The sequence below is a fragment of the Manis pentadactyla genome, chromosome 9 (assembly GCF_030020395.1).
Source record: "Manis pentadactyla isolate mManPen7 chromosome 9, mManPen7.hap1, whole genome shotgun sequence".
Classification (NCBI taxonomy): Eukaryota; Metazoa; Chordata; class Mammalia; order Pholidota; family Manidae; genus Manis; species Manis pentadactyla.
Window position 1 is genome coordinate 39,624,151 of NC_080027.1, and position 26,375 is coordinate 39,650,525.

Genomic DNA, 26,375 nt, shown 5'->3' on the forward strand with positions numbered 1-26,375 from the left:
TTCAAATAATTTTTAACAAAAAGATAATATTTGATATGAGATCTAGAAATATTTTAACATGGAATAGGACCTACAAAATATATGTACCCAGGACCAGTGAAGACCTTAGAAAGGCCTTAATCATTCTGTCCCCCAAGCTAGAAATTTCAGAATCATTTTGGATATTTTATTAGTAATTTATTCATTCAGTAGATAGTATGACATTACTTTCAGACAATATATATAGGGGAGAAGAGTATTAAGACTATGGTCAGACATATCTAGGTTTGAGTCCTAGTTCTGCTAGTTACTAGCTGTGTAATTTTGAAAGGTCTCTACTTATCTGTAAAATAAGTGCAATGATAATACCCATCTCTAATATAATAAAGAATTTGACTGGCCTGTGTTCATGATTCCTAGGAGGATGACTTGAAACTCTTGGAATTTCCCAAGTAATTGGAGGGCTTTGCTGTCATGAGCTTTTAGGATCATAAATCTGATTTTCTGGTAAGAGATGAGATGGCCCAGGATGGGGGCTGGTCACCAGAAAGACCAACCATGTGATTAAAGGGTTGGGGCTTTGAGCCAGTCTGATCTCCATGGAGAAGAAGAGGACTAGACACTGAGTTCAATCGTGTGGCCAATGATTCAATCAGTCAATCCTATGTAATGAAACCCCAACAAAAACTATGGACACCAAAACCCAGTAGAGCTTTCTGGTTGATGAACACATCAGTGAACCAAGAGGGTGATCTGGCCTTCCACAAATGAAGCTGGAGCAATGGGACATTCACAGGCAAAACAAAATGAAACAATCATTACTAAAGTTTCAAAACTTGGGTAAAAACACAGGAGAAAGTCTTCAGCATCTAGAGTTAGGCAAAGACTTCTTAGACCAAAAACATAATCCATAAAAGGAAAAGTGGATAAATTAGACTTTACCACCATCACAAACTTTTGATCTGCAAAAGACCCTATTAAGAGGATGAAAATACAAGCCACAGAGCGGGAGAGACTATTTACATACTGCAATTCTGACAAAGGACTAGAATTTGGAATATATAAAGAATCTCAAAACTCAATAGTAAAAAACAGAATTAGAAAATGAGCAAAACACACGAACAGACATTACACTAAAGAAGATATACAGATAGAAAATAAGCAGATGAGAAGATCTTCGATACCATTAGTCATTAGGGAAATACAAATTAAAATGACAATGAAATACTACTAAACACTATCCAAATGGCTGAAACATGGGAATGTAATTAGTACAGCTACTCTGGACAGCAGTTTGGCAGTTTCTTGAAAAACTAAACCCATACCTACCATAACCCAGCAATTGCACTCTTGGGCATTTATTCCAGAGAAATGAAAAGTTATGTTCACATAGAAAACCTATACACAAATGTTTGTAGCAGCTTTATTTAGAATATCTGAAAACTGGAAAGAACCTAGTTATTTTTCAGTGGGTGAATGGTTAAACAAATTGTGGAACATCCATACCATGTAATGCTATTAATCCATAAAAATTAATGAACTACTGATACATGTAACAACCCAGATAAGTCTCTATAAAATTATGCTGAGTAAAAAAAAAAAACACCAATTCTAAAAGTTTACTATATTGTATGATTCAATTTGTATCAGATAAGGGTTACCAGGAGTTAAGCAGTGGTGTAGATATAAGAGAGTACCATGAGGGATCCTTATGGTGATGGAAATGTTCTGTATTCTGACTTTGCCAATATCAATATCCTAATTGTGACAATGGCAAGGGTTACCATTGGAGGAACCTGGGTAAAGGGTACACAGGATCTCTGTATTATTCCCTACAATTTTATCAAAATAAAAAATTTAATTGAAATATTACCTGTGTGGTTTCTTTTTCATCTGAACCCAGTTTGAATGCAATACCCATCATCAGATTGGGGGATTTCTCTTCTCGTCCTAGTTTGCTGGGAGTTTAGTCAGAATAGGTGTTGATTTTTACCAACTGCTTTTTCTGCATCTATTGAAAAATAATCATATGGCTTTTCCTCCTTTACAGTGAATTACATTGTTTGATTTTAGAGTGTCAAATCAACCTTGCGTTCCTGGAATAAATATTACTTCATCATGATGTATTTAGTCCTTTTATAGATTGCTGGATTCATTTTGTTAATACGTGTTTAGGATACTTTTGTCCATATTACAAAATGTCTTTCAGATAATTATTGGAGCAATCAGTGTTACTAGTGTCTAAAAATAGAAATACCTGAGTAAAAGTAGTAAAATATTAAATTTGATAAGGCTGGATGGTGGGTAAACAGTAAGTTGTTACATTATTCTCTATAGTTTTCTACATTCTTCTTTAATCTTTTCATTGAACAATCACTGGCTGCAGCTTGGAAAACAGATTCAGAGGACAGATGAGGACATAAAACCTGAGTTCCATAAGCAATTAGGGTGGGACAGCCTTGTGTAACCTCTTCACCTAGCAATGGGCTTAACACATAGTTAGTACTCGGTAAAAGTTTATTGAATGAATTCAGGTATGTTTAAATGGCACTTCAGTACAACAAATGGATGCTATGGTCCAGATTCACCCTCAAGACCTAGCCAGTCACTGCCCCAGCTTCTGGGAGTAGGTTGCTCATGGCTCATACTTCCTCTCTAGGAATTGCCTTCCACCGAAGGAATCAGCCTTGCCAAAAGTTATTTCCTCTCCAGATATAGCCTCTATCACTGGTCAATGCAAGGATATAAATTTTGGGACCCCTTTTTTAATTTGGAACAACTCTGAAAGGTCATCCCAGGCTAAGGGCATTCTCTGGGATTGGCTGAAGCCTTTACTAAGCTGTTTCCCAGTTCAATGTCTCCCTCTGCTTAATTCTGCTCCCATCATTCTTTTACAGGCATAGTCCTGAAAGTAACCCCTCCCGCCCCCACATGTAAACCTGCACATCTTCTCCTCAGAGTATCCTTGGGGAACTCTATCTAGGACACACACTACCCTACTCGTTTTCTTTTCATAGCAGTTACCAGTATGTGAAATAGCCGTATCTATTTAACGCTTTAAGCCTTGCTTATTGTCTGCTCTAAGAATGTAAACTTCCCAGGACAGATTTTTTTTTCCCCATACACTGCAACACTGTATCAAATGCCTAGGGCAGGGCCTGCAGAAGGCAAGCAGGCCCTAAATACTAGTTGTTGAAATGAATGGCAGAGACACACCTTGTTGGGCTTCTAAGGGCCCGTAACAAGCACTTGTTAGCGGTGGCTTGCGAAGTGCCCCGTATCCCCGCCTCTGTAGGCCCGCCCTCCGGCCCGGGCAGGGGGCGGGGCCCGGGGACGCCGAGGTCGGCGCGATGAGACAGCCGGCGGTGCAGCTGGTATGGCTGAATCGGATGCCGTACGCCGAGCTACTGGCGCTGCAGGAGCGCTGGCTGCGGCGGCTGCAGGCCAAACCAGGCACCGCGGCCCTATCCGGAACAGAGGCGGGCGCGCTCCTGCTCTGCGAGCCTGCGGGGCCTGTGTACACGGCCGGGCTGCGCGGCGGCCTGACGCCCGAGGCGGCGGCGCGGCTGCGGGCCTTAGGCGCCGAGGTGCGGTCCACAGGCCGCGGTGGCCTAGCTACCTTCCACGGCCCGGGCCAGCTGCTCTGCCACCCGGTGCTCGACCTGCGGCGCCTGGGCCTGCGCCTGCGCACCTACGTGGCGGCGCTGGAGGCGTGTGCGGTGCGCCTCTGCGAGCTCCAGGGCTTGCACGGCACCCGCGCGCGACCCTCGCCCTACACCGGCGTCTGGCTCGGGGAGCGTAAGATCTGCGCGATCGGTGAGGGCCGCGGGGAGGGGGCGGGGCCTGGCGGAACTGGACCAATGGAAGGGAGCGCAGGCTGGGGTCGGGAGGAGGTATATTTGGCGCGGGCTTTGAATCTGATACCCGCTGCGATTAAGTTCTTTTAAGGCGCTTCAGTGATATATTCAGAGCCTTCAGAAGGGCTCTCAGTGGTCATCTTTAAGAGACGTGAATTGCCAGATTACTTCCTATGAATCACAATATCAGGGCAATAACAGCGCTTACTTTTCAAACTCTTTGAATCGGAATCTGTGTTAAAGGACGTTTTCTGGAATCTCCCTAAGTACAGCGCTGTGGAGCCACACACCTGTCCCCAGTTTTGCCCTCCTCCCCTGATCTGGGAACAATCTCTTCGGTGGTCGAAAACAAAGTTGGAAAGCCAGTTGATCTAGTCCGCTTCCTTGATCACACTGAGGGGGATGTGGATCCCTGGTGGGGAGGTATCTATTCTGAGACCCTTTGGCTTGTCTTGCAGGAGTCCGCTGTGGAAGGCACATCACGTCCCACGGTCTGGCTCTGAACTGTTCTACGGACCTCACGTGGTTTGAGTACATTGTGCCCTGTGGGCTGGTGGGAACAGGCGTCACTTCCCTGAGTAAGGAGCTCCAAAGGCACATAACTGTGGATGAAATAATACCACCTTTCCTTGAGGCCTTTAAGGAGACCTACAAGTGCACCTTTATCTCAGAGGACAGCGCCAACTGAAGGACGTTCGCGTTATCACAGCCGGGAGGTCCTGCCTTGGAAAGCACCAAGCCTGCATTGCAGTCACTTGAAACCCAGATTAGTTTAGACCTGACCCTATCATTCGCTCACCGTGAGACCTTGAACAGATCATAAGGTCTGAGCCATTGTTTCCATATGTATCCTGGTTTATTTATCTTCCCCACCTACCTCAAATATAGAAGATGTGAAAACATTATGAAAAGTATCACATGCTGTATAAATATAAGGCATTAACATTACTATTGACACCATTTTTTCAGCTTAGACAAACTCATAGTGTAATTTCTCAAGTATTTATTCCCACCTCAATACTGTAGTTAATTGGGTGACCCTGGTCTCCAGTTCCTTTGATTTTGTAGGAATCATATCTCTGGATGGCCCAGGTGAAAGTGAGGTGATTGTGGTGCTTTTTCATTCTCAAGAGACCTGGGAGCTTTCTGCAATAAAGGGAGAAAGGAAAGAACTCCTCAAAGAATAAAATGGGATCCTGTCTTCCTGGGTTGGATTCCCCAAGCCTGACAGCTATTTTTAGTTAGGTAACTGAAGGTAGGCCAGAGGCTGGGGGAAAGATAAGAATAATTTTTCACACTGTATAAACACCAAAGAGAGAAGTAAATTTTTCTTAAACGAGGTCTTTAAGTTTATAAGGCTGTGTATTATCTATTGCTATGTATGTAACAAATCACCCCAAAATGTAATGACTTCGAAACAATAACATTATATATATATTCTGTGGGTCAGGAATTTGGGAGATGCTTAGGTTCTAGGTCAAGGTCTCTTATAAGGTATAATCAAGATGTCAGGTTGGGCAGCTATCATCTGAAGACTTGACTGGGGCTGAAGAGTCAGCTTGCAAGACAGTTCACTCATATGCTCAGTTGGTACTGGTTTTTGATGGGAAGCCTCAGTTCCTCATCATGTGGGCCACTCCATAGGGCTGCTTTAGTGTTCTCAAGACTTAGCATCTGGCTTACCCCAAAGCAAGTGATGCCAGAATGAAACAAGGTAGAAGCCACAAAGTCTTTTATGACCCAGCCTAGGAAGTCACACAGTCATTTCAGTGTCTCCTAATAGGTGAGCCTCAGTCAGTGTGGCAGGGACTACACAAGGGTGATAAAAAGGTGATGAAAGGTGATGAGAATTATTAGCCATCTTCAAGACTGGCTAGCACAGGAAGTTAGGGTGGAAAGAGCCGTGAATGAGAGGTCAGGTGACCCAGTTCCAGTGCTGGCTCTGTAAGTAAGTCATTAACCTCTCTGGGCTTCAGTTTCCTCTTATACAAGCACTGTTGAAAATATAATATGAGCCACATTGAAATTTTACATTTTTTAGTAACCACATTTAAAAGGTAAAAAGAAATGTGACAGTAATGGCATTTTATTAACCCTACAGACCCAAAATACTGTCAATATAAAAGTGGCTTGCGTATCTTTTTTTCATACTAAGTCCAGATATTTAGTATGTATTTTACACTATGGTTCACCTCATTTTGGACTAGCCACACTTCAGATGTTCAGTAGCCATATGTGGTTAGTGGTTACCAGATGGGAAAGTGCAGTTTTAGATAATATGGAATCTAAACTTTTTGAGCTCCCAGGGTTCTGTGGAAGAATGGCAAGTCTTCCCACATCTGAGCTTTGGTTTTTTGAGTCTGCACATAATGTATATTAGTTATTCAAGCTGAAAGGGACTTCAGAGGTACATTCTTGTCCCCTCGTTGTACAAGACTTTGGAAGAAAGTTGCTCAAGGCCACACAGTAAATTAATGACAAAGCTGGGTCTAGGTCCCAGTATAAGCCCCTTTCTCATATATTTTTCCTGCTGTGCACACTGACTGGGAGCTCAGGACAATATGTTTTACAGCTCACAGACACTCAGTCAATCTTAGTTGATTGGTGGTTTGTCCACCCACAATTTACCCATGTCCTTCCCAAGCCTTTTGTTTCCCACCTGTGGAGCCAACAGTGCTGTACTAGGAGTGTAGCGGGTGAGAGTAGTTGATAATTACCTTGAAGTATTACTGCCAAGAAGGGAAATAATTACAGGAGAAGTGGATTGGATCCTCATGGTTGGAAGGCTGAGCATCTACCCATCTAGTACTTGGCTAACCCCTCCACCCTAATAAGTGACCATACAGCCACTTCTTCAGTGCCTCCAGAGCCTGGGAAAGAAATGTTTACTCAGCACGTATTTTTAGTACCAGGTATTGTGTTAGTCCCCATGAGCACATTGTCTCATTCAGCGGCCTGTCCATCCTGGATCACAGAATCATACTGCATGGTGTGGTGGCTGAGTTACCTGACCTTCCCAAGGCTCAGTTTCATAAGGCTTGGCACAGAATAGGCAGCAGGAAATGTCTGGTAGTCACTAACATTGTCCACCAAATATTTCAGCTATGTGGCAAGACTACACCTGGTGCCCCCCTTGTAGTTGAGCCAGGTAACTTGTTCTGGTCAATGAGTTATGAATGAAGGTAACATGCACCTCTGAGCTAGAGCAGTGAAGAGCTGGTGTCAGACCCTTCCTGGTTCCCTCTGGAACAGTAACCAACAACATTCAAGAGGGTGGTTCCTTCCTGCGGGACTGCAAAGAGCAGAGCCCCATGCTGCTGCTGGATAGGTGGTGGAGTTAAGCCACTGAAACGTGGGGGATGTTCATTACCACAGCATAAGGTAACCTGTTCTGACTGATCCAACATTTACATTAATTAGGACTCTTATATTTGCAAGTGTAGAAACCCAACTCAAAACAACTTAAGCCAAAAAAATTAAAAAGACAACAGGGGCATTATGTGAAAAGGTATTGGGGGGGGTCTCATAAAATTCAAGGCTGGGGCTGTGCTGGGCTCAGGAACAGAATGAGAGCATGTAGCCCTTAGGAACCCAGGTAGCCTTTTCTCTCTTATTCTTTGCCAGGCCTCTTAATGTGTTTGCTTCATTCTATCTTGCTTCAGCCCAGCTTTCTCTGTTTCCCAAGCCACATGGTAGAAGATGGCTGCAGCTGCTGTTATCCATGAATGTTGGAAGAGAGTCAAGGAAAATCCCCAGGTTTCTGGCTTGAGCAACTGGGTGGACGCTAGAGTTATTCCTGGGGTGGAGAACACAGGATGACAACTAAGTCTAGAGAGGAAGATAATTATTTCAGTTTGAGATAAATCCATTGGAGATACTTGTGGGAGACACCAGAGAAGAGAGCCACTAGGCAGTTGGGTACATGGAACTGCAGCATGGGTGTGATAAGAGATGGTTTAAATTGTGGAGCCCAGGGAGGGAAAAGAGGAGGGCAGAGAACTGATGAATGTGAGGCACGGCTAAGGGGACTGAGAAGTGGTGGCACGGAAGTAGTCAGGGGCCAGAACAAGACAACATGATGGTCTATTTCACTCCTCCAGCAGTGCAGCAAGATAGTTATTTTATAGATGAGAAAACAGACTCAGGGAGGTTAAGAGACTTGTTTAAGATCTTGCAGTAAGGGGCAGAGTTAGTCTCTAGCTACAGGCTAGGTCTTTCCACTCTTCTATAGCTGCCTCTGAAGGGCGGGCACGCCAGGCAACCTGGAAGAGACAAACCTCTAAGCAGGTGGACGGTGGGTCAGCAGAGCTGGGAGGATGCAGAGCAGAAAATCCAAGTTCAGCTGAGGCTGGGTCTTGGAATCCCTCAGGCCACTGCAGCGGGTCCCTGGCCCTCCTCCTGCCTGGACAGAGTCCACCTCTAGTTTCCCACCAGGGCTCTTCCTCAAGGAAGGAAGCTGAGCATCTGAAGGAAGATATTTAACACCCTGGCTTTCCCATCTCCAGAAGTCTCTTCTTGTTTGTGCAGAGTCTTTTTCCCATAAACAAATGGATTGTCCAGGGGCCAGTGAACAAGTGCTAGACATGAGGACGTGACCAACCTCAGTGACTGGCTCAGCATCTTGTTCCTCCAGTGAGGCTGGCAGGAAGCCAAACAACCAGCTCTGGCAGTGTGACCAGGGGCATCTCACTTTGTGTAAACAGCCTTTCTCTGAAACCCCATGGAAATCAGAGTTTTGCAATCTAAATCTGATTTTTCTTTTTACCAAATTTTAACTTATCATACATATTATCATACCGTATTATAATACCTACAAAGTTTAAAAGAAAACAGCACTTGCACTCCCACCTAACACACATCCCTTTCACCTGAGTGTGTCTCAAGTACATGATCACAGATGTATTATATGTACTTTTAATTATGTGGATAAAATTTTGTATACTCTTTTAAACCAAACATCACATTATAAGTATTCTCCCACATTGCTAAACAATCTTTATAATTATATTTTTCAATGTCTTAAGTTTGTTTTTATTTCCTTTAAGACTTAGATTTTTTTATAGGTAATGCATGCACATGGAATAAAATATAAAAGGTACAAAATGGTAGCAATAAAATGTGAGTCTTGCTTCTATCCTTTTCTCCTGTAAACCCAGTTCCCTTTCCTAGTGGCCTAAATGAGAGTAAAGGTCTTTTTTATATACTTCAGAGGTATTTTATGCATATATAAGACTATATATGTTCCTTTTCATATGGTAACATACTATAAGCACAGCACTGCACTTTAGCGATTTGTTTCAGACCAGGATATAAAAAGCACCCTCATTTAAAAACATGGCTATGAAGTATTCCATTCAGTAGATTTTCCATGACTTATTTAGCTAGTACCCTATTGAGGACTTTGAGGTTATTATTACTCTTTTGCTTTTTCAAATAAGACTCGAGGGTGGGAGGGAATGGAATGGAGGGAGAGGGGCACTTCCCCAGCTCTCCCACCACTGGGTCAGTGTGAGTTGGTCCCTACCAAAGGCCACAGCTCCAGCGGGCTGTCCTCTCCAGTGCCAGGAACCCCTTCCTCCCAACACTCTCAGTCCAGCGGTGGTTTCCCTCCCACCCGTTGCTGGCCAGGCATACTGCATCCCTCCTTGCTGTTTCCTAAACCCTCCTCCATACTCTTTTCAAATTACCCAGTTTCAGGGTGCCATCTGTTTCAAGCCAGAACCCTGACACACAGCCCTAGTCTGCAGGCAGAGGATAGACTAAGGGTGTACTATGCTCTCTGAAATGCTGGTGCTTGTGAGGAGTTATTGGTATTCAGCTCAACTCAATTCCACCACATTCATCCTTCTCAAGCCCAACCCAGGAGGGCACAAGGCTCTTCTAAGCACTCTACACACATGACTTAATCTTCACAGCAAATAAACCCACAAGATTGAACTACTGGCCATGTTTTGAAAAGAGGAAACCAGCTCAAATGAAGATTTGCCCAAGTTATTTCCTTAAAGGCAGGTCCATGGTTTAAACTCAAGCCTGGACTCTAAGGGCCATGCATCAAACAGCACCCCTATGACTTCCACTCTACTATCCTCAAGGTCAAGTGAAAGGACTGAACAAGACAGCAAGAGTGAAGGTGCTTTTGAGACCCTGAAGAGCCAACACACCTGGTTGGCCTGAGAACTGTGGTGCTTCCTGTCCCTTCCCAGAAGGCCAGGCTGAGTCTTTGACAGAGGGCTTGAAGAAGGTCAGAGCTGGCAGGAGCCCCAGAGATCAGAGAGCCTTCCTGTCCTGTGTTGAGGGGGAAACAGCCCCAGAGAGGACAAGTGGTTCCTCCTAGATCCCTCATTTGCTATAGGAGCCAGAATTAGAATCCAGAAGGTCTACAAACACCCTATAAACATATCAGTGAGAAGGATGCAGCGTTCTCTTTAGAGAGGAGTTTAGAAGAGAAAGAAGGGGTGGGATAGGGAAGAAGCTGATTTCTGGACTATAGAATTTTAGATTTGGGGAATGCAAGGGATCTCAGAGCCCATTGAGAAGCTTCTCTGATAGTCACTCCAACAAGGAATCTCTGCTTGCCCACCCTCAGTGATGAGAAGCACGTCCCTGCCAGAGGCAGCCTGTTCCACACTCCCAGCGAGTGGACATACAGGTCTTGTGACTCCTCAGGCCCCAAGCCCATGTGGACCCAGAACTTCTCTCTAGGATGCCACAGAACGTGCTTGCTCCCTCTGCCCCAAATGGGTGAGCCATGCTCGCAGCACACATATTCCCCTTTTCATGCTTTTGCTTGGCTGTGAATCTCAGGTAACTTCCTCCCTCCTAGTCATATTTGTTTTCCAAGACCACTGTACAGGACACTTATTGTTTCAACATGTACAGCCATTCGCCCAACTTCTGATAATAGCATCCACATTTCCCTAGGGAATCATGTTCCCACCTCCCACCAACTTTAAGTGTAGTGTTGTTATTTTATTGAGTTATAATTAACATATAACATTCTATTAGTTCCAGGTATACAATATGATTATCTGATATTTGTATATATTGCAAAATGATAACCACAGTAATTCTAGTTAACATCTGTCACTGTGCATAGTTACAAAACTGTTTTTCTTGTGATGAGAACTTTAAGATCTTTTCTCTTAGCAACTTTCAAATATGCACTATAGTATTACTAACTGTAGTCATCATGCTGTACATCATATCCTCTCATGACTTATTTATTTTATAACCAGAAGTCTGTACCTTTTGACTCCCATCACCCACCCAAGTTTATATAGTTTGAATAGCAATGATGTTCCTACCAGCTTCTTTTGCTGGCTTCTGTGATTGGTGCAGGGCTGGGCACTAGGACTGTTTTGGAACAATAAGAGTCTGACCTAGGACTTCTGTTAGCAGAGTTGTGGAGGGAAGAAGCTCTTTCTACTGATTTTACTCTCAGGATAGACTGTATACATGGAACTCTAGGCAGTCATCTTGTTACCACAACATAGGATCCTGTCTGGGAATGGGGCAATGTAAGAAAAGTAGACCTAAAGATGCAAAGAGACAGCTCCCTGAAGACATTGCCTGCACTCCTGGATCCAGCCATGCCTGAAGCCAGTGCCTTTGGATTTTACAATTACATGAGCCCATAAATTCCCCTTTCTACTTAAGACAGTTTGAGTTGGGTTTCCTGCCTATTACAACTAAGATTCCTGACTGATACATCCACCTCTTCTTCAAATGCTAGTCCTCACTGACCCCACTTTCTTCTGCATTCTCATGGCCCTTATTGTTTAAACCATGAGACTCAAAAGTCCATATTTACCTGATCATGAGCACACATGCCCTCATTAATAGTTATTCTTTATGGAGCACTTGCTATGTACCAGGTACCACATGAAGCACTTTATATATAATATTTTAATCTACACAACCATGATGTAGGTATTTAACCCCCATTCTACAGATAAGGAAACTAAAACTCAGAGTGGTTAAGCTCTCATAGCCAACAGTGACAGGGCTAGGATTCAAACATAGCTCTGTTGGACCCCAGAGGCCATATTCTGGACTACTGTGCCACCCTGCTTCTCAGGACACAGCATGTGTGAGTGTGAGATGGGGAAGAGGCCACTGACATCTGCAGCCTCCTGAGTCCACTCTCTCTATCCTCCGCCTCTTTCAGGGCTCTTGCCATTGCCCTGTGCTGCCTGCAGAGGCAGGAGAAAGGTGAAAACAAAGTGAGAACAAGAAGAGTTCTAAGGGTCAAGCTGACAGGTCAAGCTGATGAGATCACAGAAACCCAGAGACAGGCTCCTGAATAGTAATGGAATAAAATAACTTGATGTGCCCATTAAACTTCCTCTGTGATTCATGCTGTGTTTTCCCTGGTGACTCAGGCTTCTGAGACTGTTGGAAGATACCATCCATGCTCACCCTACCTCCCAACCCTTCTTTCCCATTTACTAGACAGACAATATTTTACATCCTGTGTATTCTTTGTAAAAAAGATACACCAGGTCTGTGTCCACATTGTGCTCATAGCCAAATGGGAAAGACAGACACCATATTAGTACACAGGTAAATGGAAGACTGGGTTGAGTTCTATAAAGAAAACAAACGGAACTGATGGACGATGGTTCCATTTACCAAGAGGAGACTGAGGGGAGCCAGGGAAAGATGTCACGAGTTCCAGTCACACGTGTCATCCAAAGAGATGATGTTATATATATACCAGATGATGTTAGCTATCATTGGAAAACAGGCAGGGAAGGGAGTTAGGGAGGGCAGGAGAAGGGAGGAAGTAGGATTTGTAAATAGGATGGCTAGGGAAGGCCCTACCAAGAAGGTAGCACTTAAGCACTTAAGACTTGAAAGAGGAGTATCTCTAAATGAGTCTCTACATGAGTCTTTGACCCCTTCAGGCAGCCCACCCCTCACCCTCCCTGTATGTCAGAGCCTTGGCCCTGACTGCTTTGGACTGCAGAGTTCCCTGAGGGTCCTTCATAGGCTATGGTCTCCCCAAGTCAGGAATTCTGTTTCATCCTTCCTTGTCTCACATAACAACAATAGAAGCTGCCATTTACTAAGCACATGTATCACACTGGGCCCGCCTCTTGGCATGTAGCACACATATTGGGTCACCTAAGCCACACAGCAAGCCTGCAAAGCACAGATGGGAAGATGAAGCAGGTCAGTCCACTTTCTGATAGCCCCTTAGCCACTTGCCTTCCTTGACAGGTTCCTGCCCAACCCTCAGTTCAGGGAAGGGGAAGTGGAGGATATACCTTAAGTTTCTGAAGGACTGAAAAAGGGAACAAAGATTAGGTGTAAAATTTGTGCCTCCAATGGGCAAAAGGAACAAAGAGTAGAAATGAGTAAGAGGCAGTTTCTGTCAAAATTTGAGAACCTCCTAACAATCGGATCCCTAGCTTCTTGGGTACAGTGAGCTCCTTGTTACTAGAGGTGTGGGAGAAAAGGTGGATAATCTCACGTCAAAAATGAAATATAGGGAATTTTTAGGTAAGGAATTTGACTCGATAACTTGAAGAGTCCTTCCAGCTTAGGTTCTATCACTAAATGTTTTCAGAACTCCAAGGTGGTGTGATTCTAAAATTTTATTAGAACAAGAAACAATCCTTATCTTCAAAGAACTCACAATCTAGTAGATGAAGTGGGCAAATAATTACTTTTGATAACTGTAATAAATAGGCCTATAGAATAAATGCAAGACCCTGGGCAGGGTGTAGGAAGGAACCCTCAGTGATCCAGGGCTCTTTCCTTCAGGCTGATCTCAAGAACCACCTGAATCAGAATCATTTAGGAATCTTTTTTTTTTTAATGCTCATTTCTGGGCTCCATTCCAGATCTTCCTGAGTCAGAATTTTTGGAGTGGAACCCAAAATCTACTTTACTAAAACAAGCTCCAGGGTGATCTTAGGCAGACTGAAATTTGAGACTTATGCCCAGGGTCAGGATAACTTCCCTGAGAGATGATATCCAGACTGAGAAAAAGAAGTAGCTGGGTCAAAATACATAACCACAGAAATAACACGGAAGTAACGTGTTTTCATGAAGATTAGCAATTGTGTACAAAACTTCCGTGTGGTACATTGAAAAAAAAATGATAGCACTTCTTAGATACTATCTGAACTTATATGATTGAAGGTTTGTGCCTTAGATGTCCTGAAACAGATCTTTGTTTGCAAGGGAGCAAGAGCTGACCTCAGTTTGTTATTAATTATTCCAAGGCTACAGGCTGTAAAGAGGGTTCTGATAAAGGCTCCCTACAGAGCCTCTGAGAGGTTGTTCCCTGCCAGTGTCAACTCCCTTACCCATTGCCTCCTGACCCTCATTTCTCTGCTGTCCCTGGCTGCTTCTCATTTCTGGAGCCAGCTGTGTCACCAGCAAGGAAGCAATAATTTCAGTGAGGGCCTGGTGGCCAGAAAGTGAAGGGTGTCCTGGGATGGAGACCAGGGAGGTGTGGCTGGACACCAGTTTCTGGGCATGTGAGGCACTGTACAGACTTGGAAAGAAGAGACATAAGCTGGGGCAAAGGAGAGACAATGACATAGTGTATTTTTTTAAGGTATTATTGATATACACTCTTATGAAGGTTTCACATGAAAAAACAATGTGGTTACTACATTTACCCATATTATCAAATCGACATAGTATATTCTGAGTCTAAACCCTGCCATTGACTTTCTTGGTGAGCCTGAGCAAGTGCCTTCCCCAAACGGGGCCTCTGCACCATGTCTTGAAAAGAGGGGTTGTTTTACAATCAGATGATTTCTTCAGTGACCACCCGGCTTTAATATTTTGGAATTTAAGATCTCATCTGACCCAATCCATCATCCTGTAAAGAACGTATGCGGAAACTGTACCCATTTTATAGAGAGAAAGCCAGGGCCCACTGAGGAGCAGTGACTTGCCCACCACCACACAGTCTCTTAGAAGCAAAGACTGATTCCACCAGGACCCGGCCTCAGCATCGCGGTCTTCTGGATACCAGTCTCATGCTGTGCAAGCTGAAGCGAAGCAAGAGGCATGGTCCAGGAAGCGGGCGCTGCAGGGGACGGAAGGGTCGGAGCCCAGAGCCGGGTGAGGCCCAGTAGCTGGGCGGAGGCGCCCGGGAGAAGTGGGTGTGCTGGGGACCGGGCGGGGCCGGGGGAGGGGACGCCCTGGGGAAGGGAAAAGGGAGCCGAGCGCTTGTGGCAGCGCGGGCTGCACAGAGAGTGTAGTGTGCGGCCCGCGAGCACCCGGTGCGGGGTCCCACGAGAAGACGGCACCCCTCGGGGTCTTGCCAAGAGGCAGGTAAGGCACATCCGCAGGTCGAAGGCTGAGCTGCAGCCGGAGGTAGAAATGAGAGATCTCCTTGCCTCCCTTGAAACCGCGATCAGAGATGGGAGGCGGCACAAATACCGAGCTGATCCTTCCCAGGACCCAGCGGCAGGGACCCCGGGGCCCCAAGTGGGAGTGCACAGCTGGGCTCCTGGTACTCCCCGTTTGCACCGGTACTCACAGGGCCCCAGAAGGCAGCACGACAGCTTCCTCCACATCCACAGAAAGGCAAGCGAACACCTGCCCTCGGGGCAGCGAGTGTGCCCGCCGAAATAGCACTCCGGGAACTTGCGCGCGCTTCACGCTTGGCGGGAGCCGCTTGCGGTGCCGTGCTGCCCCGCCTATTTGATATTCCACTGTGACCCTCGCGGGGGACTCCCAAAGGCATCTTTTGCTGCTAATAACATAGGTCTAGCCTGGGAGTCAGGAGACTTGTGTCACCCAGTGCCGGTCCCCTGGCTGCTCAGTGCCTTAGGCTCTCTTTGCCTGGGTCACCACCTGTAAGATGGGCTTCCTGGTCGTGCTGGTCCAAGTCTACTCGGTCCACTTCACCGACAAAGGTGCACTGTAAATGTATAAACTCATTACCTCCTGGCATCCAGCCACTTTGTTGGCTCCTAATGGAGGAGACCCAGGCTGGAGTCCGTGAAACTGCTTTCAGATTTTTTTGGCTCCTTAGCATGATAACAAACAACCCTTTTCATCCCTCACTGAGTGATGCTCAAAATACCTGAGAGGTAAGACAAGAAACCCCATCCTACTGATGGGGAAAATGAGGCCCAGAGTGGAGAAGTGAGACTTAACCAAGACATATGGCTAACTATGCCTGCAAAATAGGGGCAGGTCTCCTGATTCCAACTCTGGTGTGTTCTCCATCAACTACAGGACTACAGAACAGTACCCTTAAATGGAAAGAGACTACAGGGCTGATCAGAGGGTTGAGAAACAAGGAAGGCTTCTGAAGGAGGTAAGTTTGTCTGAGAATCAAAAAGAATAATAAGAACCTCCTGGCTTCTGATGAGGGTAGAAGAACCAAGGGTCAGGAGAGGGGACACAGGGATGGCTGTTCTTGGTAATACGGGGGCCTGAGGAGACAGATAGGAAAACAGAAAACAAGGTAACCAGGCTGTCCAATACCTTCTCCTGAGTTGTCTTCCCCAGCGCCCATGTGAGGTAAGCAGGGCGGAGGTAATCATCCCCATCTCATAGAGGATATAAATACAGTGCTCAAGGTCACATAGCCAAGCATACAGCTAAGATTGGAGCTGTGAAAGCTAAACTTAAGAGGGAAGATCACAGAATGGGTGACTGAGAGTTGGACTATGAATGCTCAGTGGGTGGGTGTGTATGACCACACCCGGGGTAGGTACACCGGCAAGAGGTTACAAGGCCACTGCTGGTGTTTTGGGGCCAAGAATGTTTGATCTTTGGATTAAATGGGGTCCAGATACAGGGAATATCTGGGCTTCAAAGGAGACTTCCCCACCTGACTGAGTTGGCTCCTTTTCTTTGCACCTCCACCAGATGAAATGCAATCTGTTTGGGCCTGCTCTTGATGTTACTTTTTAAGTACTATAAACAGTTTTCATGAATGTATATGTGTGTGCTGGAATGGGGATAGTCTAATAAGAGACATTAATTCATTTATTCTTCAGTGCTTGCTATGCTCAGCTCAGGCAATAAAAAACTGTAAGGGGCACAGGTCCCTGCCCTCATGCCTCACAGCACACAGTTTAGTGTCTCTATCTATATCTATTGATATGTATACACACACACACAATTTCAGTACAGTATAGTGCTCTGTATATTCATATTTTTTTGGCTCCTTAGCATAATAAAAAATAACCCTTTTCATCCCTCACTGAGTGATGCTCAAAATACCTGAGAGGTAAGACAAGAAACCCCATCTTACTTTTTAGGAACACACAAAAAGGAGAGACTAACTGGCTAGGGAGTGGGGAAAGGGGTATATCTCAGGTAAGGGTCTACACATATGCACCCCTATGTTTATCGCAGCACTATTTACAATAGCCAAGAAATGGAAGCAACCTAAGTGTCCATCAGTAGATGAATGGATAAAGAAGAGGTGGTACATATACACAATGGAATATTATTCAGCTATAAGAAGAAAACAAATCCTACCATTTGCAACAACATGGGTGGAGCTAGAGGGTATTTTGCTCAGTGAAATAAGCCAGGTGGAGAAAGACAAATATCAAATGATTTCACTCATACGTGGAGTATAACAACAAAGCAAAAACTGAAGGAACAAAACAGCAGCAGACTTGCAGAACCCAAGAATGGACTAAACAGTTACCAAAGGGAAAGGGGCTGGGGAGGGAGGTGGGAAGGGAGGGATAAGGGGAATAAGGGTCATTAAGATTAATACACATAAGTAGGGGGGGCACAGGGAAGGCAGTATGGCACAGAGAAGACAAGTAGTGACTCTACAGCATCTTACTATGCTGATGGACAGCGACTGTAATGGGGTGTGTGATGGGTACTTGATAATGGGGGGAATCTAGTAACCACAATGTTGCTCATGTGACTGTATAGTAATGATACCAAAAGGAAAAAAAGAAAAGGGAAGGAAATTCTATACTAAAAAAAGAAAGAAAGGAAGGGTCTACAGAGCTGACATTGCAGCTGGGTCTTGAAGGGTGAGTAGGAGTTCACCAGGCAGATAAAAAGAGGAAGGGCAGTGGAAAGCAGTATGGAGGTTCTTCAGAATGCTCAAAATAGAAATACCATTTGACCCAGGAATTCCACTTCTAGGAATTTACCCTAAGAATGCAGCACTCCAGTTTGAAAAAGACAGATGCATCCCTATGTTTATTGCTGCACTGTTTACAATAGCCAAGATATGGAAGCAACCTAAATGTCCATCAGTAGATGAATGGATAAAGAAGATGTGGTACATATACACAATAGAATATTACTCAGCCATAAGAAAAAAACAGATCCTACCATTCGCAACAACATGGATGGAGCTAGAGGGTATTATGCTCAGTGAAATAAGCCAAGCGGAGAAGGACAAGTACCAAATGATTTCACTTATATGTGGAGTATAAGAACAAAGGAAAACTGAAGGAACAAAAAACAGCAGCAGAATCACAGAACCCAAGAATGGACTAATAGTTACCAAAGGGAAAGGGACTGGGGAGGACGGGTGGGAAGGGAGGGATAAGGGCAGGGAAAAAGGAAGAGGGCATTACGATTAACATGTATAGTGCATGGGGGGGCACTGGGAGGGCTGCGCAACACAGAGAAGACAAGTAGTGATTTTACCACATCTTACTAAGCAGATGGACAGTGACTGTGAAGGGGTATATGGGGGGGACTTGGTGAAGGGGGGAACCTAGTAAACATAATGTTCTTTCTGTAATTGTAGATTAATGATACCAAAATAAAAATAAATAAAAATTTAAAAAAATGAAATGCAAAAAAAAAAAGAGGAAGGGCATTCCTGCCTAAGTAAAATAGCATGAACAAAGGCAAGAGGTGGTCTGTAGCTCAGTATCATGGGGCACAGGGCACTGGGGAGAGCTGCAGTGATATGGGGCTAGAGGCAGGGTCACATCCAAAGGAGTTTGAATGAAAATCAGAGGAGGTTAGACTGTCCTATAGGCAAAAGGGAACTTATAGTGGAAATATCTGTGGATGGGATACTTGTTTCTGGTCCTAGCTCTACCATTCCTGGGCTGAGATCGATCTTGAGCAAGTGATTTCCCCCTGGTGGGATGGGTGGAGGGGGACCCTATTTTCTCACTGGTTAAATGAGGGAGTTGCAACAACGACATGATTGTGAAGGTGCCTTCCAGCTCAGATTTTATTCCTGTGTCTTTTTCCATCTATATGTGAAGGTCCATTCTTTCAAATCCTCTCCCACTCCACTGGTTCCCAGCCCATGGAGGTGGTATGACCACCAAGGAGACTAATGGCAAAGTTGTGCAGTCCCAGGAGTTGTCTTTGGGTACCCTACTTGCTTTATGTGACTCTTTCATCCCTACCTCACTTCTAGGAACATAAGACACTCATTCTGAAAGAGTAGGTGAACAGAGCAATGGGAGAACCAGAGGAACCAATGGCAGAGTTTCTCCAGAGAAACCTGAAAGAAAATCTCACTAAGATACCCAGTTCATCCTTCAGCTCACAGCTTTCTGCTTCCACCCTCAAGTTAGAGGCCAAATGAGTTCAAGTCAAGAATATTTAGAAAGAACCTATGAACATGCAGGAAATAGTAGCAACAGAGTATGGAGGATGAGTGTGCACCTGGCTTGTTTGGGGGATCAGGAGTAGGTCTGGAGCAGAAAAGGCCGTGGGAGGTGAGACTATATAGAAAGGCTGACTCCTCCTCCAAAACTTAACAACTTCCCCCCACTTGCTGGGTCCTCCCTTAAGGTTGGTGAGAACTTGTAGTGCAGGAAAAAGCAAGAGTAATTGAGTTAGAGAAAATAATGCCCCTGGACACAGGAGGCTGTGATTGGTGTAATACACAGCTCAGATGCCAGGGAATGTTGCTATTTGCAGTGGAAAGAGCACCTGACCGCACCCCAAAGACCTGTCCTATAGGCAGGGAACTTACAGTGGAAATATCTGTGGATGGGATACTTGTCAGTTTCCCCATCTACAAAATGGAGGGGTTGAACTAGAATCTAGATTCTAAATTATCTTTTTCACCTTGGTGTTCATTTCACTGCTTATTCACCTTCCTTCCTAACTGGTCTATCTCCTGTTTCAAGTTAAGGACTCTCCAGGGCAGGAGCTCTGTCTCCCCTATTATTGTGAACTTCATAATCAGTGACTATCTTGAAGAGGGAAGCCAAGGAGCCAGGAAGAGGAACAAAATTCCCAATGTTGCCAACCTACAATTTCTAACTTGGGACCCAGAGACATGTCAAAGAGAACCAACCTGTCCCTTTATTGGCTCTCTGCCTCTCCTCATCCAAGAGGATGCCCTTGTACCGTGGCCCTCACTCCCACCCCAACCCAGCACCTAAAGATGTATCGCTGTGGCTTCTTTGCTCCTCCCTGTCAGAACCACAAACATCCAGGTCTATCCATAGAGGCCCAGGAAGGAGGGACTGAGGGATGAACCTTTACTCCCCTCACTGAACCCCATCTCAGAGCCCATTCTGTCCCCCGCACTGCCTGCTCTGCCCACTTTTTGCAGAGAGTCTATGTCCTCCACCTGCTAGATCATCCTGGCAGGTGAGTTAAGAGGAAAAAAGAATTAAGTCAACTGATTAGGCTCTCAGTTTATCTAAGCTAGAATAGTAAGTGTAACCTAGTCCCAGGGCTCAGAAACATCTTAACCTGTGAGGAAAAAGCCTGCAGCCTTCTCTGTCTTGAGATTTCATGGGCTCTAGGAAGCTCCCAAAATGCCTTTCCTACCACGCTTCCATAATCTCACAGTGTGTTACTGTGATTCATACCCTCATAGGATGATAGAGCTGACAGGAACCTTACAAGAGTACACTGTAAAACCCCTTAATTTTACAGATGCGGACAGAAACATGGGCCCAGAAAGGGGAAGTCACATGCCCAAAGTCATACAGTCACAGCTGAGCCAACACAGTTCCTTGGGTTTCTATCTCCTTCACTCTAAAATGAGGGAGGGTAGACTAGATGGACTCTGAAGGCCCTGCCAGCTCTGCTCTACAAAAATAAAACTACCACCGTGTCTGTGGAGTGTCTAGTGCCAGGCACTGCATCATTTTCTTCTTTAATTTTCACAGTGAGCTATGCTATGGATAGTGTTGATGCTGTGACCAGTTTATCCAAGTAGACTGTTTTGGAACATTGTTTGTTCCTATGTAAAATATCAACCCAACTGCCAACAGACATTCTACTGCTTACATCGTTCCCTTGGGTCTCAGGCCATTGCAGCCTTAAAGAGGCTCCTACTAAGACATCAGTACCCTTAGGAAAGGGAATGACTGTTTTAGGCTGTACTATTAGCTGCTCATTGAGCAGGAGTCCATGTGTTAAACTGATGTTTCTCATTAAATCACCTAATTGACACATTGTGGGCCTGGAGTCAGGAGACCGCAATCAGATGTGCCCTGGCCTCCACATAGTTCCTGTAACTGCAACCCCAGGCTGGTCTGACCCAGCTGCTGCAGGAAGGGGAAGACATGTGGGAGGGTGTCAGCAGCCACAGCAAGGCTATTGCACAACCCTTGGAGCCCAGCCTTGGACGATCCACACTTGTTCTGAAGGTTTTTCTGTGTTTCTGGTTCCTCCTTCCTTTCCTGCCCCCTCCCCTGCTTTCTAGATCTGGGCCTTCCCAGTTCCAAAGCCAATATTAAGACCCCAGATGTGTCCAGAGACATCCTGAAGAGGCTGAGTCTGAGGAGACTTAGGGTGCCCATAGGAAGATTGCTGAAACCAATTCAGAGTCAGAGAATTTGCCTACTATTTGGTGAGCCTTCCAGATTGAGGCTGCCCTCCCTCTTCCATGTCAGTTAAAACCCCCTTGCAAGGATTTCCAAGAAAACTGGTCATGGTGACTACCTTGGGAAAGAGCCCTGGGCCACTTGAAACCTTTGTTGTATCTACTGCCTTCTAAACATTTTATGCACTTTCTTTTTTTCATGCCTTTGTTCATGTTTCCTTTTCTTGCCTTTTCTACTTCCTAAAAACCCTTCAAAGTCCAACTGAAATATCTCTTTCACTGTGAACACTCTCTGAGCCGTGAGCAGAATTCGTCCCTTCTTCTTTTAAGCCCCAGTAGCCCTTGGCTTGTCCCCTGCGTTATAGATCAGCTGGTGATATGCTTGCAAGTGCAGAGCCAGCGCCCTCTCCCCAAGTTCCCAGCATAAGGCCTGCCCAAGAGTGGCCTCCATAAATGATGACAGGCTCCATGCTTAGGTGAGCCATTAATTTCACTGTGCTGCTCCTGCTTTCCACTGGCCCATACGAGGGAAGAGCAAGGCACAAATTTCTTGCCTGACAAGTGGGGTAGTAGGTAAGAACCTATGCCCTCTGGATCTTAACTCAGTGAGCCCTTAACTCTTCCCCTCATCCATCCAGACAAGGCAGCCCAGGTACCAGATAGCAGCGGTCCCAAAGGCCTTCCACAAAACATGGGCCTGACCTAGGTGTTTGCTGTATTATTTAGATTCTTACCCCCAACTTCTGCTGTCATAGAGTTGTTCATGAATTTTATCATGGTCATAACTAACTGTCATCTTTTCTAGGGGAGACACTTTATGGTTAGTAGTCAAGTTTATTAACTTTGGTTGATTGACAGCTCTACGTAGATAATAAAGGAGGGCTTTGGAACCAGTCAGTGAACTCTTGAGTGCTTAGCCTTTGGAGAAATCTCTGAAGTGGCCATGTTTACTGGAGACCATGAAGGGAAGAACACCCAGCCAGTGTCAGGATAGGGCCCCTGAGTAAGGAAAACTAGTCCCCTAGACTTGGGAGATAGACACAGCCCTGCTGACCAGGAGCAAGTAGTCTGCTGATACCCCTTGTCAGTAACAAGAGAACAGCCATACATTGTCTTACACATAAGTGCGGGCAGAAAGAGATGACTGTGATGATAAGGCTTGTGGAGTATGGTTAAGGGTGGGGAGCCCCTGATGAAGGCTTCCTGAAGGAAGTGAGTGTGGAACCTTGTTTAAAGGGAATGACATATGGCTTTTCAGACACCAGAATGCCAGGCTGTCTGTTTTCTATATTACAGATTAAGGATTTCTGAGAGGAAGGAAAATGAACATTTATTATCACCTATTATATGCCAAGTACAGAGTGGCTTTGTGTCAGAAGGCAAGATAAGTGAGCTGCCTGTGTCTCGTCTCTCTGGGGAGGTAAAACCCTGCAGCAGACTGGGTGTTCCTTTCGCCCTCCCATCCTTGGGTCCAGCCCTGTTCTCCTTTTTTCCAGTGCCTGCAGTGGTGACCAGCCTCTCCCTGATGCCCAAGCCACCTTCTTTACAACAGAATTTCCCCCCAAAATGCAGGAATAAATACCTAGAGTCTTGGAGACATAGGATGCTTGAGAGGTCAAGTGACCCAGCCTCTGGCCTCCAGGTAGGGTGAATGTCATCCCAACATTTCTAGATGGTGTCTGTGGAATATAAAAATAGAACTGTACTGAAGGAGAGTTCTGAGGAGTGACTTTTAATGGAGTGAAACTATCTGCCAAGAGCAAACATGAAAGCTGAAGAAGCTCTGAGCTGGCTGCCAGAGAGATAGAGAGGGGATGTATCTGGACTCTACCTCTAGTATTCTCTGTGATCATGGACAAGCCATTTATTCTCTCTGGGTCTAAGTTTCCCTGTGTATAAAATGGAAGGAGATAGACTAAATAATCTCTAAGGTCCTTCTAGCCTGAATCTCAGTGATTTACAGAACCCAAAGGATCCAAAGAAAGGATATTAATAAGGGATTAACGTGGTGGTCAAGGTAAGCTTGATTCCACAAATACTTATTGAGCATCTATTGAGTGCTGTCACAAAAGCTCGTATATAGCAGTTACTAAAACAGACATGGTCCCTGTTCTCATTGACCTTGAGTCTAGTGGAGAAGACAGAAAAGTAAAGAAGTAGCTAGAATAAACTGTGATGCTGGGATTTTTAGCTGGGGGTCTGAAGGAATAGGGAGGTAATTTAAGCTGCAAGCCATCTCCTCTCTTTTCTGTCACCAACAGAGCCAATTCCTCCCCCACCTAAATCCTTGTTGCTATGGAGACCACCAATGGGACTGAGACCTGGTATGAGAGCCTGCACTCTGTTCTGAAGGCTCTAAATGCCACTCTTCACAGCAACCTGCTCTGCCGGCCAGGGCGAGGGCCAGACGACCTGACTGAGGAGCGGCGAGACAGCCCACCTAGCCGTGATGACAACTCTTACATGTACATTCTCTTTGTCATGTTCCTATTTGCTGCCACCGTGGGCAGCCTCATCCTGGGGTATACCCGCTCCCGCAAAGTGGACAAGCGCAGTGACCCCTATCATGTGTACATCAAGAACCGTGTGTCTATGATCTGATCTAGGGGGCTAGACAGCGGAAGGTCAAGGCACCAGAATTCAGCTATGGACCACATCAGGCCTTAGTGTCCCTATCTGTCAGATCAACAAGAAACAATGGCATGGGAGGCCATCTTTGGGGTGGGAGGAGAAGGGCTGGAAGATCTGGGCCTTCTGAATAAGGATTCTTTTTTCCAGCAAAGACAGACTTTAGAGACAGTGGGAGCTCCAAGAACAAATATATAGAAGTAGCAAAAGATAATGACCAATGACTGGTCCAATGGCTGGAATATGAGGGGCAGGAGCCTGAAGGAAGAAGAGGAGGACACTGTGGCAGAGGGAAATGAAATAGGAAGATGCATTAAGGACATGTTTTTTGATGTGTTATCTTCAATGACCATGTGAAGCAGTGATGATTATCCCATATCACAGACAGGAAATCTGAATAATGTTACTTACTTAAGTTTGTTCATATTTTGTGTTTTTCAACACATTTAACATTTGTGATTTTACCCCACTTTGAGGGAAAGCAGGGCAAGCACCAATTTGTCCATTTGGGCCAGACTGGAACCCAGGAACTCTGGTCTCCTTGTCTAGTGCTTTACAAAACTCTGTGCCGCATGGGAGTGAATCCAGGCCTGAAATTTACACAATTCCTCAGGCCCTCTTTAAGAAAAAGATTTCTAAAATACCTTACTTTTGCAAATAATACAAAAACATATTACTGTGTTAGTATATTGCTAGGGCCTCTCCTAAGACCCTGAGAAGTAGTCATGCAAATGCAAGGCCCTGAATGTCAAGCCACTTTAGCTCCATAGCTCATGTGCCTCTCCAGCCATGTCACAGTGCTCTTCCCAGCCACATATCCAGACATGGGGACTTGACTACCTCTAATGCAGCCTCTTCCTATTTGAGTTCTGTAACCAATATTCTGGTACCAAATTGAAATCTGCTTCTAGAATACTATTATCACACCTAGAAGATGATCATATTAAAAGAAGCAGAGTATACAAGGCAGGTACCTGGTTCAGCGGAAAGAGAACCAGATCTCTTTCCACCATTAATATGGTATATGAACTGGCTAGTCACTTCTCTCTCTGATCCTTTTCCCTCTTCAGCACAATGAAATAATTAGACTTGAAAGTTTCCAAGGGCTCTACCGCTTCTGACATTCTAGCCTTCACATACATTAAGTTGAACCATATAAGGCTGTTATGTTTGTAGGTTAAAAGCAGCTGAAATCAGTAGTTCTATGGTTCAGTCCAGTATGTGCAGTGTGACTGGTGAACACTTCACAAGCTACAAATCCCAGGCCAGAATCTCCCACTGTGCTGTTTGATGTCTATCTAAGGGATCTCTGTGGGGTCTTCAGAAGGCCCTGTTGAAACATACATATCTATGTAGAGCAAAAACTCTGAAAAAAATATTTTGATAGTAGTTATCTCTGAGGAGAAGGATTATGGGTAATTTTCCCTTTTCACTTAAAAAAATTATGTAATATTTGATTTATTTCACTGTAAGTATGTTCTTGTATAATAAGGTGGGGGTGGAGGGGAACTACTTCCACTTGGAAAAATACAAATAAATGCCTGTGTGTTTCTTGAATGGAGGGTCACAGAACACATGGACTCGTGTGAGCAGTTAGCTATGTTCACTCCTGCAAGTCTGTGCTGAGCTCCCTGTGGGCTCAAGCCTTTCTTGAAGGACAGGATGGAGACCTGCCTAATAAGATGTGATATACGGGAAGACAACAGATTTGGCAGTCTACAGCCAAATGGGACTTTAGAGACCACCAAGCCCAAACTCCCAAATAAAATATGAAATGTGATTATGTGTAAATGGTCAGGTGATTGATACAATTAGGGTTTTGAGGAGAAGTCAGAGAAAGGTAGGATTTGAACTGAGAGCTTTGAAAGAGGACAGATCTAAATGGGCAGAGTGAATAAAGGGAATAAGACAAAGAAAGCCTGAAGGTTGAGGGTGATCAGATCACCCTCCTGAAAAGAGCAGGCTGACTGGGGGACAGAACAGGAAAGAAGTCCACTGTGGTTTCCCTGGGACTTTAATGTCTCCAGCCATGAAGGCAGCTCCCCTTAACACAGTTCTTATACTCACAGGGCTTAGAAATAAAATAATACAAATCCTTTCACTTGCATGTTGCAGATATCCAATGTATATTAGCATTAACACAAAAGGGGATTTATTTAGGAGTATGGGGTAGTCACAAGTTCGAAAAA

General features: G+C 44.9%; 2 protein-coding genes across 3 annotated transcripts; both read left to right on the forward strand.

Annotated features, from left to right (window-relative positions):
* Positions 1-3,291: 3,291 nt before the first annotated feature.
* Positions 3,292-5,247, forward strand: LIPT2 (lipoyl(octanoyl) transferase 2). Its single transcript, XM_036929791.2, has 2 exons — positions 3,292-3,795; positions 4,295-5,247. The coding sequence occupies exons 1-2, from the start codon at positions 3,330-3,332 to the stop codon at positions 4,522-4,524; spliced, it is 696 nt and encodes a 231-aa protein (XP_036785686.2). The 5' UTR covers positions 3,292-3,329; the 3' UTR covers positions 4,525-5,247.
* Positions 5,248-14,756: 9,509 nt separating this feature from the next.
* Positions 14,757-25,743, forward strand: KCNE3 (potassium voltage-gated channel subfamily E regulatory subunit 3). Of its 2 annotated transcripts, XM_036929790.2 has the most exons (3): positions 14,981-15,134; positions 16,047-16,128; positions 23,820-25,743. In XM_036929790.2, exon 3 carries the CDS (start codon positions 23,854-23,856, stop codon positions 24,157-24,159), a length of 306 nt encoding a protein of 101 aa, XP_036785685.1. In that variant the 5' UTR covers positions 14,981-15,134; positions 16,047-16,128; positions 23,820-23,853; the 3' UTR covers positions 24,160-25,743. The 2 variants fall into 2 exon arrangements, with proteins under 2 accessions (XP_057363204.1, XP_036785685.1); XM_057507221.1 differs by lacking the exon at positions 23,820-25,743 and having other exon boundaries at positions 14,757-15,134.
* The last annotated feature ends 632 nt before the right edge of the window (positions 25,744-26,375 follow it).